The 15,097-nt window shown below is 56.3% G+C and overlaps 1 protein-coding gene across 3 annotated transcripts in view; it reads right to left on the bottom strand.

Moving 5' to 3' along the window:
* Positions 1–208: 208 nt before the first annotated feature.
* The window catches only part of IGDCC3 (immunoglobulin superfamily DCC subclass member 3), a 41,383-nt gene continuing 26,494 nt past the window's right edge, over positions 209–15,097 (bottom strand). Inside the window, exons 3-14 of one of the 3 annotated variants that reach the window (XM_055319577.1) lie at positions 8,776–8,920; positions 8,296–8,426; positions 7,737–7,874; positions 6,301–6,459; positions 4,989–5,154; positions 4,461–4,708; positions 4,107–4,271; positions 3,663–3,854; positions 3,406–3,510; positions 2,791–2,929; positions 2,448–2,667; positions 209–2,202 (exon numbers count right to left, since the gene is read on the bottom strand). In XM_055319577.1, coding sequence (XP_055175552.1) covers positions 1,978–2,202; positions 2,448–2,667; positions 2,791–2,929; positions 3,406–3,510; positions 3,663–3,854; positions 4,107–4,271; positions 4,461–4,708; positions 4,989–5,154; positions 6,301–6,459; positions 7,737–7,874; positions 8,296–8,426; positions 8,776–8,920 — 2,033 coding nt within the window. In that variant the 3' untranslated portion in view covers positions 209–1,977. Of the gene's footprint in view, positions 2,203–2,447; positions 2,668–2,790; positions 2,930–3,405; positions 3,511–3,662; positions 4,272–4,460; positions 4,709–4,988; positions 5,155–6,300; positions 6,460–7,736; positions 7,875–8,295; positions 8,427–8,775; positions 8,921–15,097 lie in introns of all 3 variants that reach the window. The other 2 variants (XM_055319575.1, XM_055319576.1) reach the window with 2 other exon arrangements.

The following is a 15,097-nucleotide window of genomic DNA, read 5'->3' as shown; positions in this document are numbered from 1 at the left end:
CCTAGGGGACCTCCGTATGTGTGCAGGGCCCAGGATGCATGGTGCCCTAAGTGGTACACCGGGCGGGGGGGGGGGGGCTGCTGTTGTTCTTATTCTATTCTGGGCTCTGAATTTGTGAGGGTCGGCCTGGCCCACCGCTGGCCACCCTAACCCCAGCACTCCCACCCCTCCCAGGACCCGACACAGCCACCAAAATACTCAAGGTTCACTTTGGCAACAGGACTTTTATTCAGTCAAAATGAGTAGAATGTGACAAAAGTCAGGTCAAGTCAGGCCAGGTGGCTCCTCATCCTGCTCCTACCCCAGACCACTCTTCCCATGGGAGAGGGGTCTGCAGGATTGCAGGGGTGGGGCACAGAGAGGCCAATGCGGGGACACAGGGGGCACCGAGTGGGAGTTCTGAGGGCCTTTGGCATAGGCCCAGCATTTGGGAGGAGGGGTGGACTGCCATTTCCCAAGTCCACATGGACAACTCCAGTCTTCTAGGAAAACACCACAAATCCTACCTTCTTTATCTAATTAACTAAATTTAAGGGGGGGTTCCCTAGAGGGTTGGGGGTCAGGGACTTTATGGTCTAATCTCATACTTAAGGGATACACTTATCTTTTTTTTTTCCTTTAAAAAAAAGTTTTCCTTCTATTTAAAAAAATGAGTTAACCAAAAATAGGTATTTGTTTCCTTGGTTGTTTTTTTTTTCTTCTTCTTTCTACTTTAAGTATTTCAAAAAACACCACGACAGAAAAAGAAAAACAAGAAGTCACAAGAACATAAATCTTTAAACACACCTTGTATAAAAATATCTTCCAGCCACATCTGCAGACAGTGGTCATTTCACTGTCCAGGGGTTGGGTCAAGCAGGCTGCGTCCCATGGGACAGAGGGCTGGGCCACCTCTGCCAGGGAACCCCCCGATCCAACACGCGCACACCGGTCACACACACGGTACCCACCGGGGCCCAGCCTGCTGCAGGGCTCTGTGTCCGGGCAGGACAGGAGGCAGGCTGTGGGGTGACGCCCCACCCCTGAGGCCTGGGCAGGGAGAAGGTCATCGGGATGGATCCCAGTCAAGGAGCAGTTGGCCAAGGGGTCAGAATTGGGAGTGGACAGATGAGACCAGGTGGGGCAGCGGCAGCGTGCTGGAAGGTGGCTGGTTTGGGGTGATTTATACTTCAAGGAACACCTTTTCCTCTAATTTTTGGCTTCTTTTCACATTTTCTTTGACTCATCCCATCTTTATTTCTGCAGGTCCTGAGAGGCCCACCGTTGGTGACTTAGCCTCTGGCCTCCTCTCTGGGGGGCGATAGAAGGGCTGCGGGCAGGAGGAGGGTCCAGTGATACAACACAGGCCCGGACAGACGGCGAGCCTTGAGGTAGAGGTTTTCTTTCACACCTGGAAATGGGGAAGTGCCTTTTTTTTTTCTTTTTCTTTTTTTTTTTTTTAAACTCTAGACGACAATATGGGGAGGGAGAGGGGGTGCCCCTATAGGGGCTTGAGGTAGGAGTGCATTTGGGGCTCTGTGGGGTGGGGGGGGCTGAGGCCACGGCCCAGCTCCCCCAAGAACATTCATTCCGGCTGAGGTAGGTACTGAGAGCCAAACAGCAAAAATCCATCCTGAGAAAACAAGGTGGTGGAGGGTGACAGTGTCAGGGGCCCAGCCACAGCAGGGGCGTATTTTTGGAGTCTAATTCACTGTCCTCTCTTCTTCTTCTTTTTTTTTTTTTTTAAAGGAAAACATTAGTTCAGTTTCAAGTCATGTGGACACCAAGCAGAAGTGAGGGGGGACGGGCTCCTCCAGGAACCCCTCCAGGTCCTGGGGGGTCCCTGCTGAGGCTACTTTAGATCTTGACCACCTGAGGGGCAGTTGGGACAGAAATGCTGGGAAGTCCCCATCCGAGTCCCACATGACAGGATAAATCTTGCCTTTGACCTGAGAACGGGGTGGGGGGTCACCTCCTCCAGCACCTGCCAGACACTGGCTACTGTCTCAAGCAAGCCGGCTGGGCAGCTGGTGCCGTGGAAAGCCGGGGAGCCTGTCCTTCACTGAGGAGGCCGGGGCCTGTGTTCTGGGGTGGCAGGGCAGCCGCCAGGCCTGGGCAGGGGGCCTTGGCTTCTGACATCATCTCCTCCAGAAGGCTGAATCCCTCAAGCGGCAGCCTGGAGAACTGGGTCTCCTCACACAGCGCAGGGGCCCCAGGATCCTGCTGGGGAAAGGGCCAGTCACGCAGGCGTCAAGCCCACGAGCCCCCAGCCACAGGGTCAGGCCCTGGGCCCCATCCCCAGGGACTCCAGGCCCCCCTGCCTGATTCAGGCGCTCCTAGGGCAGCACCAGCCATACTCTGTGCCTGGAGCTTGGTAAAGGGCGACGACCAAGGTGAAGGGAACGCAGGATTGGGAGGTGGTGGTCTGAGCCTGAAGCAGGAGGCCAGCTCAGGGTGGGGGCACTCACCATGGCTCTGGGGTCAGGTCTGGGGTCTGGCCCCCCTGCTGCCCCAGCTGGAGGGAACAGCTGTTCCAGTTCTTTCGCATCCACAAGCTTCTTATCTCGGCCCAGAGGGGCCCGCTCTCCCCGGCCCGCCCCGTTCAGTGCCAGGATGCCAGGATCCCTTGGGCTCCGGGCGCCCTGAGGAGGGGAGAGCTGGTTCTCTACATCCTTACACAAGAGGACCCTAAGGGGTGAGCCAAGAATTAGGGGGAGGGTTCAGGGGGAGGAGCAAAAACAAGGATGGACGCAGTGAGCCCCCAACTCTGCTCTCCCCACGCTGTCCCCCACCCTCCTGCCCCGGACCCACCTGCCCCTTTGGCCGAACAGGAGGAAGAGGACACAGAAGATGATGCAGGTGACCCCAATGTGAATGCCAATGACGATGCCTGTGGTGGACGTTTGGTTGGTGGCTTCCTCCTTCCGGCAGTCACAGGGTGGGCTCAGGGCTAGGGGCGGGGGCAGGTTGGGAGCTGTGGCTCTCCTGGCCTGCAGCACCTCTGGACACCCAGCCTCTGGGGGCTCCTCCTTCCTCAGCTGTTCCCACTTCCATGTCTGCACTGCCTTTGCCTTATGGGACCTCAGCCTGACTTTTTTTGGGTCTCTTTACCACCTTTGTGCCAGATACTGGAAATGACACTTTACGTGGACCATCTCATCCTTACCACAGCTTTATAAAGTAGGTATTATTATCCCTGTTTTATAGAGGACAAAACCGGGCTCAGAGAGGTGGAGTAACTTGCCCATGGCCACACAGCCAGGGTGCTTTACTGCCGAACTTCCAACTCAGGTGTAAGCCTGTGTTCTCAAGGGCTGCATGCACCGTCACACTCTCCTCCTCTCCCCCTCTCCCCATCCCTGTCCCCCCTCCTCCCTCGGCACCTGGCCTCCCCGCAGGAGCCTGGCAGCCCCTCCCCCGACATACCTGTCCTCTCAGATGCTCCCCTCAAAGACACGAAGCGGACTGTGGCATTGCCCTCCCCGTGCTGGTTGTAGGCGAGCAGCTTCACCTCATATACTGCAGTGGGGTCTGAGGGAAAGGCAGCGCTGTGCTGAGAGCTCTCCCCAGCCCCCAGGGGCAGCTCTGTTGCCGCAGGGAGGGAGGTGACCCCTGTGCCCCAGCGCCAGCCACCGCACCCCTGCCCGGCTCCCCAAGTGCGATCTGATCTGCGTCCGCCTCACCGAGCTGGCTGAGGTTGTAGGAGGAGACAGTTGCAGGCAGCAGGATGGGGCCGGTGAAGGAGGCCCTGCTCGCTGGGCGGTACAACAGCTTGAAGCCGCCCTCGTGCTGGGCCAGCCGGGGCCAGGGCTCCCACAGCAGCTGCAGGGAGGAGCTGCCCAGGACCCGCACCGACAACGGGGGTGGGGCGGGGGCTGCGGGCACAGGAGGCCAAGATGGGGGGGGCTTGCCACCTGCCACCTGTGACCCTGCACCCCGCCCGCCCCACAAGCCTGGCAGCTCTCTGGCCGCTGCTTGCATGAAGAATTGGAAAAGGATGTGCCTTTCTCCAAGTGGGCTTGGTGGGGACAGGCGCCGGGTGGTGTAGGCCCACCCTGAACAAACATGCGGGTGTTTTGCTCTAACTCCTGGACTATGTGGTAGTGCGCTCCAGGCCTGGGCCTCACCTTCACCCAGGGTGCTGGCCAGCACAGGGGCAGAGGCTGAGCTGGCCCCCCTCGTTGTGTAGGCCTTGATGTAGAAGCTGTAGGCGGTGGAGGGTTCGAGGTCGCTCAGCAGGTGCTGAAAGGTACTTTTGCTGAGTGCCTCCTGGTACTCCAGCTCCGGGGGGTCTGGGGAGATGAAGGGGAGGGTTGTGTCAGGGGCACGAGGGAGTCCCACCAACACCGGTGAGAGGAGGGCATCCGGGGTGCAGGGGGGCGGGCAGACGCAGGAGGGAAGGGGTTGGGTCAGGACACGCAGGATTGAAAGAGATGATCAACTGTGAATAAAAAGAAGGGGCTCTACAGAGCCCCCCTCACCAGCAGCCTTCCTGATGTGCAGGACATAGCCAATAATCTCCTTGGTGTTGACCAAGGGTTCATTCCAGGACACGCGGACCTCGGTGGATGACACAGAGACCGCCTGCACGTTGAGGGGGGGCCCAGGCAGCCCCTCAGCCCATAGTACGGTCAGCCTGGCACTGGCCTGCGAGGAGCCAGCACTGTTCTCGGCCACGCACTGGTAGATGGCCTCATCTTCAGGGCCGATTCCAGAAATCGTCAGGGTGCTGCAGGGGCAGGGAGAGCCTCAGGTCCGGTCCCCTCCTCCTCCCCGCGTGTCCCTGCAATTTGGCCAAACCACCCCATTTGAGAGATGGAGAAACTGAGCCCCCTCCAGAAGATAAACAACGAGTCTGAGGTCTCTCGGGAGGGCAGCAGCGGAGCTGGAGCTCGCCTCAAGTCTCCAGAGCCAATTAAGCGCTCTTTCCTGGCAGGAGGGGCACAGCCTGCTCAGGCCCCTCAACCGCATCTTCCCGGTTCTCACCCCAGCCCACACCACACACGTGCCTGTTGTTATTCTTGAGCCTGACATGGCCTCCTGGGCCCAGCACCTGTCCGTTCTTCAACCATGTGACATGAGGGGGCGGCTCCCCCTGGGCTTGGCAGGTGAACATGGCCGTGGTCCCGGCAGGCCTGGAGATGGACTGGGGGTGCTGGACAAACTCGGCTGGGGCTGGGGGGGGCGGGGCAAGACAGCTGTGAGTGAAGCAACGGGTGCGTATGGGGATAGCGTGGGCTTGTGATGCACACGTCCACCCCTTAGAGTCCTCAAGGTGGGGCCCACCCTGTGCCCTGGCCCAGGCTCTAGGAGCTGATGGCAGGCCCCACCTCACTGGCCCCAGAGAGGCAGACCCAGGAGAGGACTCCATTTTAATGACTATTTAAAAGACTGACATTTGTATCCGAAAGCAATCAAGCTGAGCTCCCTGTTCAGGAAATTGTTAAATAAATAAATGTGCTAATAGGTTTGGCTGCACCTCCGAAGGCGCGAAGGCGCGCGTAATGACGGGGAGATGGATGGGCCCTTGGTACCAGCTCCCCTCGCCTCTACGTGCAATTCCCCCCTCCTCCAATCCCCAGCCTCCAGCTTCCATTAGCACCAGAGAAATGAAATGCTCCATCACTTTCATTTGGACAGATTAACGGCACATGGAATGCTAAACAAACAGGCATTTAAGTTCCTAATTCCCCTACCTCCCACCCCTTCCCTAGCTCTCTGCGGGGGAGCCACCCCAGAAAACCCGAGACTAGGATCCCAGCCCAGTTCATGAGGACAGTGGAGCCCCAGGGCAGGAGGATGGACAGAACCACCTGACTGGCCTCAGAGGCTAAGCCCACTACCAGCACCACCACCCCTCGGCCCTGAACCCACCCTGTGCGTTAGAGACCAGTTGCGCCTGCGCATGCACAGCAGGAGCTGGGGTGTGAGTGTGAGAATGACAAACACCTGAGAGCGTGCAGGCAGGTGCCACGTGTGTGAATGAAAACTGCACGTGGGCAAGAGGGACACATGTGAAGAGCACGGGGTTGGGGGAAGCAGCTGAGATTATAAAATGGGAATGATGGGGGGGGGGTGGAGGGAGGCCAAGGGTCCCACGTGGGGGGCCAATAGCCAAGAATGTGATCCTATTCTCAGCACACGCATTCCTGGGGGAGAGGTGAGACCTGCCTTTTGGCCTGGGGAGATGAAGGGGCCAGGGGTAGGAGGAGTGCAGGCCCCTGAGCTTGGGCCATGGATGTTGATGAAGCAAGGAAGGAACAGCGCACGGGGAGAGGGCTGCGGGGCTGGGGCTGGGGCTGGGGCTGGGGCGGTCCGTACCTTGCACCACCAGCCGGCCCTGTGCCGTTCTCCTCACCCGGGTGCCTGGCCTGTTGGCTGCGCAGACATAGACGCCGGAGTGCTGGACCGTCACGTCTGAGATGATAAGATTCCCGGTGCCCAGCACCTGGATGCCCTCCACCCCAATAGGGCGGCCATCTGAGGGAGAAGGGGAGGAGGAGTGAGGGGGGAGGTCACGGAGATAAGCGTGGAAGAGGGCAAGTGAATGATCCAGATTGATGGACATTCCACCGTGTTCAGGGAACCTCAGTCTACGCCTCTGCACCCTTCCGCCCAAGCATCAGGGCATTGTGGAAGAAGCAGGAGCAGTGCTGAAAACGTGCCTAGCAGCAGAGACCTGGGCTCTAAGTCTAGCATTTTCATGGATTCACTGGCAACCTTCGAGTCCCTTCCCTTCAGGAAAGTGAGGGCTGTGGATTAGATGAGTGTTTCCCAGGCTGGTTTGTCTCTCTTGAAAAAAGTTCCACATTCAAATTTTCACTCTTCTTGGGGACTGTCACGTTGCTCTTTAATATAAAGACCCTGAGAAGTCCTGCAGCAAAGGAAGCTGGTTAAATCTGTTTCCCAAAGTTGTTAGATGTTAGACCACCAAGCCATTCTTTCCTCCCTGTGGATCATGCTTTGGGAAATGCTGGACCAGATGGTCCTTGCGGTGCCTATGGGCTCCTCCTAATGGTGAGGCCACTCTTTCCAGCCTCTCCCAGGGACTGGGCCCTCCCCCCACCCCAGGATCAGATTAGCACAGTCAGAATGCAAGGAGACAGCTCCCCATTCAGTGGCTGAAGTGGTGAAATCTACTCCATTATCCTGCCTGCTGCCCCCTCCTTCCCCGATCACTCAGCTGCTACAATGTGGCACAGTCTCCTTGTGAATGCGACCCCACCCCATCCCCTCCAGACTCTCCTTCCCCTAGTGACCTTTCCGCTCAGACAATGTGGGCCCATCTGCACCCTTTCATTTCTCTCCTTCAGCTGCCTAGGGATTTAGGCTGGGGATTTAGGGGGCCAGGCTAGAGACTGGGGGGCCCAGGGACAGGGTGTGACAACTGGCTGAGATTTTGCGGGGTTTGGAGCTGCGCTGCTGGGGAACACAGCCAGGGGAGAGAGGCCAGGGACACGCAGGAGGAAGGACCCAGGGAAGGAGAGCCGGACAGCAGGGAGGCAGGACCGCACTTGGGATGAGGTTACCCAGGGAGCTAAGCCATTGAGCAGGGGGAGGGAGAATGTAGGGGGCAGGCCGACCTCCCCAGTCCTGCCAAGAAGGGAAACTTACCCTCTTCCTAAGGCCTCACAGAGCATGGACCCCCATGGAGAACAAACAGGATTCAAAGTCCTCCCCCACAGCTGGGTGATGAGACCGCCCTCCCAGGGGGTGGAATGGGGTGGGAGAGGCAGGGGCTGTAGGATGAGGCTCACCCAGGCGGCTCCAGGACACAATGGGGCGCGGGTTGCCCGTGGCGACACACTCAAGCACCGCAGTCTGGTGCACCGTCAGGGTGAGGTTCTCAGGCCCCACAAGGATCGTTGGCTCCTTGTAGGCCCCAGAGCCCGAGCCTGGGAGGAAGATGCCATGTTTCTTTCATTTCAGCTGTGACCCTTCCCACCTCATCCCACCCACAAGCCAGGACATGGGGAAGAGGGGTAGGAAACAAGATCCAGCCCCGAAACCAGTCCTGTGGGCAGAGAGGAGATGCTAGGGGCCCCAGGGCCTGCACACAGCCTGCCCTCTGCTCCCAGCCTTGCAGGGCCCTCCAGCAATGGGAGAGCCCCAGGGTAAGCAGAGGATGGCTGGTCCAGGTAGAGCGGAGCCAGGGAGCCGCCTCGTTCCCTCCGGACCCTCGCTGCAAGGAATGCAGACTTTGAGCTCCGAAGCTGCTCTACGCACTTGGCTGGCAAATCCCCAGGGCTTGGCTGAACAGGGGAGAAGTCGGGAGGCTGGTTAGGGGCAGAACTAGTCAGAGCAGGAGACACTCACCTGACACGGTGAGCCTGGCCCCGTGGCTGACCCGGACGCTGGCAATGTTGGAGGCCACGCAGTGGAAGACGCCACTGTCCTCGGCCCGAAGTCCTGTGATCTGCAGGACCCCCTTGGGCAGCAGTGTGTACCTGTTTTTGAGGGGAGGGGCACAGTTGACCACCAGCACAACCCCCGGCACCAACAGCCACACGGACGCTGACGTCACAGACCCAGCCTGGTACCCAGGTGCTGTCCCGAAGTCACCAACGTCATCACAGACACACATCAGGGAACTCTGGCGATTTCAGCTGACCGCAGTCACACACAGTCCTTGCGGATGAATCTGCCAGCCTCCAGTCTGGGCCCCGCCAGCCACGTGGACACTTGATCTCGACGCCGTTACAGAAGCACCACCCTGGAGGCCGCGGGCAGCCCTTCCCGGCCCAGACACTGACCCGCCTCTCCGGCTTCCCTCCAGCTTGCCCATGCGTGGCTCACCTCTCATCGTCCGTGTTGATGGGGACTCTGTTCTTCTCCCACGTGATCAGGGGTTTGGGAAGCCCATGGATTTGGCACTGGAAGCGGGCCACACCGCCCTCCTCGCCCACGGTGGCCTGGGGGTGCACGTGGAAGTCCGACATGGCTGGTAAAGAATAGGGACGTGTGTGTGGAAGATGCACACTGCTGAGGCATGAGGTGGGTGGCACGGAGGGTGTCACGGTCCCATGTCCTGGAGCCCCAGAACTCATCTGCCCGGGGTGGCTGAGAGCTTTCCTGGAGCTGGCACACGTTGGGCAACAGCTTGTGAGGACACACCATCACTTACCCCGCCTCCCACCATAAGAAGCCTCTCTCCCGCTAAGGGGTGGTTATGTGGCCGGGACACTCTGAGAAAGGTCTGGACACATTCTTGGACAACAAGCCCCTAACAAGGAGATCTTGGGCTGGTGATCCACAAAGGCCAGAGAAAACCCTGTCCCCAAGTCCGACTCCTCACTGTTTTAGCTGCTTTCAGATTTATTGTATAAATTCCCCCTAAGGTATCGAAGGCCCGAGTATTGCGCTGCGTGGTTTACAGAATAGGAAGCAGGTCCAGGGAGGGGAAGCAGTCAGTCCAGTGGCGCCCAGCAGAGACACCAGTCATTAGACCCTGGTTACCCGTGCCCAGCAGCCTTTTTGCCTTTCCTGGGCACCCGCATCCCCAGTTCTTCCGCTGCGTCTCGACGCACCCGCACCCGGAGAGGGTGGTATATCCATCCAAGGTGACAAGTCTCTCAGAAGACTGTCAGACCTACAATCTACATTTCAATGTGTCATAAATATTCAGGGACCCCCTCCCCACCCTTTGGGGGATCTGAACTGCTCTGAACTCTGGTCTGAAGAGGCCGGGGTAGAGGGGCTGTGGTGCAGCCCCCCCCCACACACCCCATTTTAGGCTGGTTAAGTGTCCCTACCCACTGTCATTCCCACCATCCCCAACCCCACCCCATAAGCCCAGGGAAGGCGCCCCTCCCACTCCGGTTCCCAGCTTCAGCACCAGGGCTGCCATTTCATTAAAATCCACTTTGCTTCAAGTGCGGGAAGGCGGCTCACCATCTGTCCAGGCAGGCAGCCCCTCCCCTCCGGCACTCCATCAACTGGGACACTTGTCCCCTCCCAGAAGGAGCCCTCCCCCCCCATGGTAGCACGGGCACTGGAGCCAGTCCGGGCTCCTGCCCTTGGCTCCCTGGTGTGGGTGGGCACAACCCGTCTCAGGCCCCCTCAATCCACAGGCTTGTTCTGGACTCCAAGGCCGCCCCAGAAGGCCGAGCCTTTGTGCCCTTCCTCTCTGAGAGTCTCTGGGGGCTGACTCTTTTGTGGCGCATTCTCCATCTCATTTGCATGTGGTTCATTAAATATAAACATGCATAAAAATCCCCCGCCCTGCCTCCTCCTCTTTCAGGGCCTCCTGGGAGTGCAGCTGATGGGTGTGAGCAGGTCCTTGCACATGTGTGCAAGGCTGTTTCCTGGGAGGATGTGGCTGTCTGCATGTATGTGGTCTGAGTGTCTGTGGCTGGGTATGAATGGGGATTTGTATCTCTCACCTCCTGTGGCTAGTGTATGATCTGGGACTGTGCAGATAATCACACGTGTCCTCATGTAGGTACAGTCCTTATAAAGTGTACCTTGGGGGCCCTTGTCTGAGCAGGAGGTGAGGCAAGTACCCTAGCTGGTGTCCCCATCCGGCTTGGTGAGAGGATCCCCCAGAGAGCACTGTGAGGTCAGCCTGCTCTGTCTCAGGCCAAAGCTGTGTTTGGCCAAGAACCTGCAGGTCAGCCCAGGGGCTTGGGAGAGGGGGCCAAGGCACTGGCGGGCCCCCTCTGCTGCCTCCAGGCCTCAACCTCCAGGAGGGCAGGGCTGGAAGTGGGTCCAGGGAGTGGAGAGGGCACCCAGGCACCCAGGTTGGCTGCCTGTGCGCCCTGGGCTCTGTCCATTCAGGAGCTGGGGAGCTGCCTCCCCCCTCCTCACTCCAGCTGGAGAAGAGCTTGCAGCCCCCCAGGGACCTGGGGCGGGGACTGATGGCTCTGCTGACTACAGATGCCGACTCATTAAGGAACTGACTCCTTTTGTGTTTCTAGCCCCAGCCTGGGCTCCCCGGGGGGCGCCTAGAGCCAGAGGCTGGCCTGAGGAGAGTACTAGGGGAAGAGCTGCTTCTTAGCAGGGTGCTAGGGATGGAGAAAATCTGGGCTCCTCCGCCTCACCCCGCCTCACCCCCACAACCTCCCCCTAAAACTAAACAGGGACAACAACAGGGGTTGAAGGTGTGCCGGGAGGGAAAGGCTCAAGCAGGACGTGGGCACAGGTAAGAAGCCAGCCCACATTCATACAGTGGACAACAGGACTCCTAAGGGTCCCCTGGGAGGCCCTTGGATGCCGCTGAGCCCACTCTGCCCAGGGCTCTACATTTCCCTTCCACCAGAGCAGCCCCCCACCAGACCGTCTATTAGCTTTACTTAACTGCCAAACATTTCATTTGAAGGGCAGCTTTGCCTTTGAAAAAGTACTTGAGGGTAGCCCGGGTGGCTCAGCGGTTGAGCACCACCTTCAGCCCAGGGCGTGATCCTGGAGTCCCGGGATCGAGCCCCACGTCGGGCTCCTTGCATGGAGCCTGCTTCTCCCTCTGCCTGTGTCTCTGCCTCTCTCTCTCTCTCTGTGTCTGTCATGAATAAATAAATTTTAAAAAGATAGATTTTTTTTAAAAAGATAGAGGCAGAGACACAGGCAGAGGGAGAAGCAGGCTCCATGCAAGGAGCCCGACGTGGGGCTCGATCCCGGGACTCCAGGATCACGCCCTGGGCTGAAGGTGGTGCTCAACCGCTGAGCCACCCGGGCTACCCCAAATTTAAAACCTTTAAAAAATAAATAAATAATTAAAAAGTACTTGAAAACCACTCATCTGAAAGCCAACCCCTTCATCTTATGAAGGGGCCACTGAGGCCCAGGCCCTCTGTAGGGGATCCTTAGCTCTCTGGCAACTTTGTCACTCTCCAAGGGCAGGTAACCCCAGAGTGGACTGCAGGTCAGACCAATCTCTTCTCACTGGTTGGGAGTTGGCACCATGTTACAGGTTGAGGGAAGATAAGCTTTGGAGGGGCTCCCATCCCTTGGAATCCAGCTGGGTGCACAGGTGTACTCTGGGGGAGGTGGGTGCAGTAGGAGGGGTGGTCCTCTCTACCTGAGGCTCCTTCTTGCATCACCTAGTCCTCACACCCCTATCCAGCCCTTTGGTCAGCCCTATATCTTCCTGAGATGTCCAGGGGGGTTGCCCTGAGACCCTGGGTACACAGTGTCACACACCAGTCTACTCGTCTATAAAGAAAGGGGAACTGGTGCTCCTCAGGGCCCTTCCAGCCAGGACTCCCACTGCTTCCATGAACAGGCCCTTGTCTGCACCCACAATCTTGCAGCCACTCCTCATTCACAGGCAACATTTTTTTTTTCTTTAGGAAGTGGGAGAAAGTTTCTAGGGGCCACTTAGGCTTCCTCCCACCTCTTGAGGTGGTACAGATTTGGTTCACAAGTTGGTTTTTGCCCTGGTTTGTGCTAGCAGGCCACAGAGTCGGAGGGAAGACGTCCTTCATCATGTCTCTCTGGGGACAGGATTTCTGGGCAACCATGGGCACACATGCCTGAGGATGGCAGCTTGGAGGCATGCTGAGCCCTGAACAAGTCATCCTGGAGGCCACGGTGTGATGGGTAATGGCATGCACAGGTTACTGGTGCAGCTGGAGACACTGTTTGTGGCCAGTGTTGGTAGTATCGTGTCCATGGCGGGACCCACCACCCATGAAGGGGGTGCTGTAACTTGTAGGGACTGCTTCGGGTCCCTCACTTCAGGCTGGGTAATGGGCAGTGGCTTGGAGGCCCTTCCAGTGTGAGGGCCAGACAGAGCGACAGGCGGACAAAGGCCTGCTTGGGGCCCATTGTGGAGAAAGCATCTTTGTCTTTTCCCAGTCCCTCTCTGCCCCCACTGCGGGTACAGCCAGGGGTGAGGCAAGATGGGCAGAGCAAGCCCAACAATCCTCGGGGGTGGAAGGGAGCGGGAAGAGGCAGGAAACAGCTCCTGGACACCCCCTATAAATCACCCAAGGGGAGGTGGTCTCCTGAGAGCCAGATCTAGACCAGCTTGGGGAGGGGAGGGAGGACTTTCCTCCTGGTCCAGGACCTCTGGCAGGGTCAGGCCTGGATCTGATTAGACAGGCTCCAGGGGGACGCTGGGGGGCAGGGAAGGGTCGAGGCAGCAACCCCCAAGCCCAGCCTCCCACTCTTTGACTATGGCCACATTCCTATCCGATATATATGATGACAAAAAGATCAGCGGGCATGTTGGGATGGAGAATTCAAAACACAGCCTTTACAGAGCGGGTGGCATTAGGGGTGTGAGACACCACCTCCTCCCCTCCCCTGCCCCAGCCATTCAAAAGGAACAACCACAAACAACAGCCGCTTCTGAAGGCCACTAAGGCAATCCCCTCCTTGTATCCATTCCCGCCAAGGATCCGGATCACCCTGGATGCCTAGCTCAGGTGACTGTAATGTTTTTCCTTACACTACAGACATGCCTGAAGCCCCACTGCTTCTACTCAATACCCCATCTCCTCTAGAATCACAGACTCCAATACAGTAGCCAGCTATTAAGCACTTGAACTGTGGCAAGTCCAAACTGAGACGGGGTGTGAGTGTAAAATACACCCTGGAGTTCAAAGATTGAGTGTAAACTAAAAAGACACTTGCATTAGGGAAAAGCAAATCAAAACCAAAGTGAGATACTACCTCACACCCATTAGCATAGCTACTGTCAAAGCAAAAATAGAAAACAAAAAAATAACAAGATAACAAGTGTCGGCAAGCATATGAAGAAGTTGGAACCCTTGTGTACTGTTGGTGGGAAAGTAAAACGGTGTAGTATGTACAGTATGGCAGTTCATCAAAAAATAAATAATAGAATTAGCATATGATCCAGCAATTCCACTTCTGGGTACAGACCTGAGAATTAAAAGCAGGATCTTGAAGAGATATTTGTATCCCTGTGTGCATGGCAGCATTATTCCTAATAGCTAAAAGGTGGAAGCAGCTGGAGTGTCCATCAGTGGATAAACACAATGTGGTACATACATAAAATGAAATATTATTCTGCCTTGAAAAGGAAGGCTATTCTGACATGCGCTACCACATGGATAAACTTTGAGGACATTATGCCAAGTGAAATAAGCCAGACACAAAAAGACAAGCACTGGATGGTTCCATGTAGATGAGGTACTTAGAGTGGCCACACTCATAGAGACAGAAAATGAAGTGGCTGTTGCCAAGGGCTGGGGAAACAGGGAAATGGGAGTTGTTTCACTTTTGGAAGATGGATGGTAGTGATGGTTCACACAATAATATCAATACACCATTGAACTATATACTTTAAAAAGTGGTAAAGGGGTGCCTGGGTGGCTCAGTGGTTGAACATCTGCCTTTGGCTCAGGTCGTGATCCCGGGGTCCAGGGATCAAGTCCCTCATTGGGCTCCCCGCAGGGAACTTGCTTCTCTCTCTGCCTATGTCTCTGTTTCTCTCTGTGTCTCTCATGAATAAATAAAATCTTTTAAAAAATGGTTAAGATGTTAAATTTTAGGGATGCTTGGGTGGCTCAGTTACTTAGACATCTGATTCTTGATTTTGGCTCAGGTCGTGATCTCAGAGTCATAAAACTGAGCCCAGAGAGGAGTGTGCTTGATATTCTTCTACTCCCTTTGCCCCTTCTTGCCTCCGCCCCTCCCTCCCCACAAGTGTGCTCTCTAAAATAAAAATTAAGGGCAGCCCTGGTGGCTCAGCGGTTTAGCGCTGCCTTCAGTCCAGGGCTGGATCCTGGAGACCTGGGATCAAGTCCCGCATCGGGCTCCCTGCATGGAGCCTCCTTCTCCCTCTGCCTTTGTCTCTGCCTCTCTCTCTGTGTCTCTCATGAAAAAATAAATAAAATCTTTTAAAAAATAATTAAAATTAAAATAAAAAAAACAAAACCCAGGAAATTTTATGTGTATTTTGCCACAATTAAAAAATTGGAAAAATTGTAATTGATAGTAGTAATTAATAATTTCAAATACTGATTACAAGTTCAAATAATATTTTAAAGACTTGGTTCACAAAAATCCAAAATCCTTATTAATAATTTTAAAATAACGATTATATTGGAGCACCTGGCCAGTTCACTCCATAGAACACGTGACTCTTGATCTTGAGGTGGTGAGTTCAAGCCCCACCAGTCTCTTGGTGTAGAGATTACTTTAAAAAAATACA

Source organism: Nyctereutes procyonoides, unplaced genomic scaffold (genome assembly GCF_905146905.1).
Source record: "Nyctereutes procyonoides isolate TBG_1078 unplaced genomic scaffold, NYPRO_anot_genome, whole genome shotgun sequence".
Taxonomy (NCBI): domain Eukaryota; kingdom Metazoa; phylum Chordata; class Mammalia; order Carnivora; family Canidae; genus Nyctereutes; species Nyctereutes procyonoides.
The sequence above is the reverse complement of the archived record's forward strand: the minus strand, read 5'-3'. Positions and strand labels throughout refer to the sequence as shown.